General features: G+C 45.9%; 1 protein-coding gene across 1 annotated transcript in view; it reads right to left on the bottom strand.

Moving 5' to 3' along the window:
• Nucleotides 1–389, bottom strand: part of LOC104513646 (tubulin delta chain-like) — a gene marked incomplete at its 5' end in the record, with an annotated part of 2,614 nt that extends 2,225 nt beyond the window's left edge. Inside the window, one exon of the mRNA XM_010157077.1 lies at nt 226–389. Coding sequence (XP_010155379.1) covers nt 226–389 — 164 coding nt within the window. The remainder of the gene's footprint in view (nt 1–225) is intronic.
• Between the last annotated feature and the right edge of the window lie 156 nt (nt 390–545).

Here is a 545-nt window from a genome sequence, read left to right as displayed (position 1 = left end):
TTTCCCTGCAGTGCTTCAGGAAACAGAGAAGTCGGTTGTAAATACAAGAGCCCTAAGCAATTAGACAACATGGGCCTGGACATTAAAATGTTTCTAGAGGGAATACTGACCTTAACAGTCAAATACATGGCCTTGAGGTTGTTTTACTTTCACCAGAGGCGGTTGCAAAGAAAACAGGGAGACATGAAACAAGAATCACTGTGGTACTGTGTTTTTCCCTCTTACCCAAGTCCACACTGTGCACATCTTTTCCTCGCAGGATAACCAGGTTGGCAATGGAAGTATTGAAATGCGGCGGCTTGTTCGTGGAATGACTGGAGGGGACGTAGGAGCCTAGACGCAGCGGGCGTACCAGCCAATCTATAGCGGTCGTCCCTGCCAATCTATACCTATGAGATTTTGGCCAAAAAATGATGCAGGAGAATGTCAATGCTTCATGCAATATGGATTCAGACTAGCTGAAAAGTCAGATGGCAACTAACACTGTGCCCCAAGCTGAGATCATATTAGTTATCATATTAGGCCAAGTGCCAGGTCCTGCACCT

The sequence above is a fragment of the Eurypyga helias genome, unplaced genomic scaffold (genome assembly GCF_000690775.1).
Source record: "Eurypyga helias isolate BGI_N326 unplaced genomic scaffold, ASM69077v1 scaffold16468, whole genome shotgun sequence".
Classification (NCBI taxonomy): domain Eukaryota; kingdom Metazoa; phylum Chordata; class Aves; order Eurypygiformes; family Eurypygidae; genus Eurypyga; species Eurypyga helias.
The sequence above is the reverse complement of the archived record's forward strand: the minus strand, read 5'-3'. Positions and strand labels throughout refer to the sequence as shown.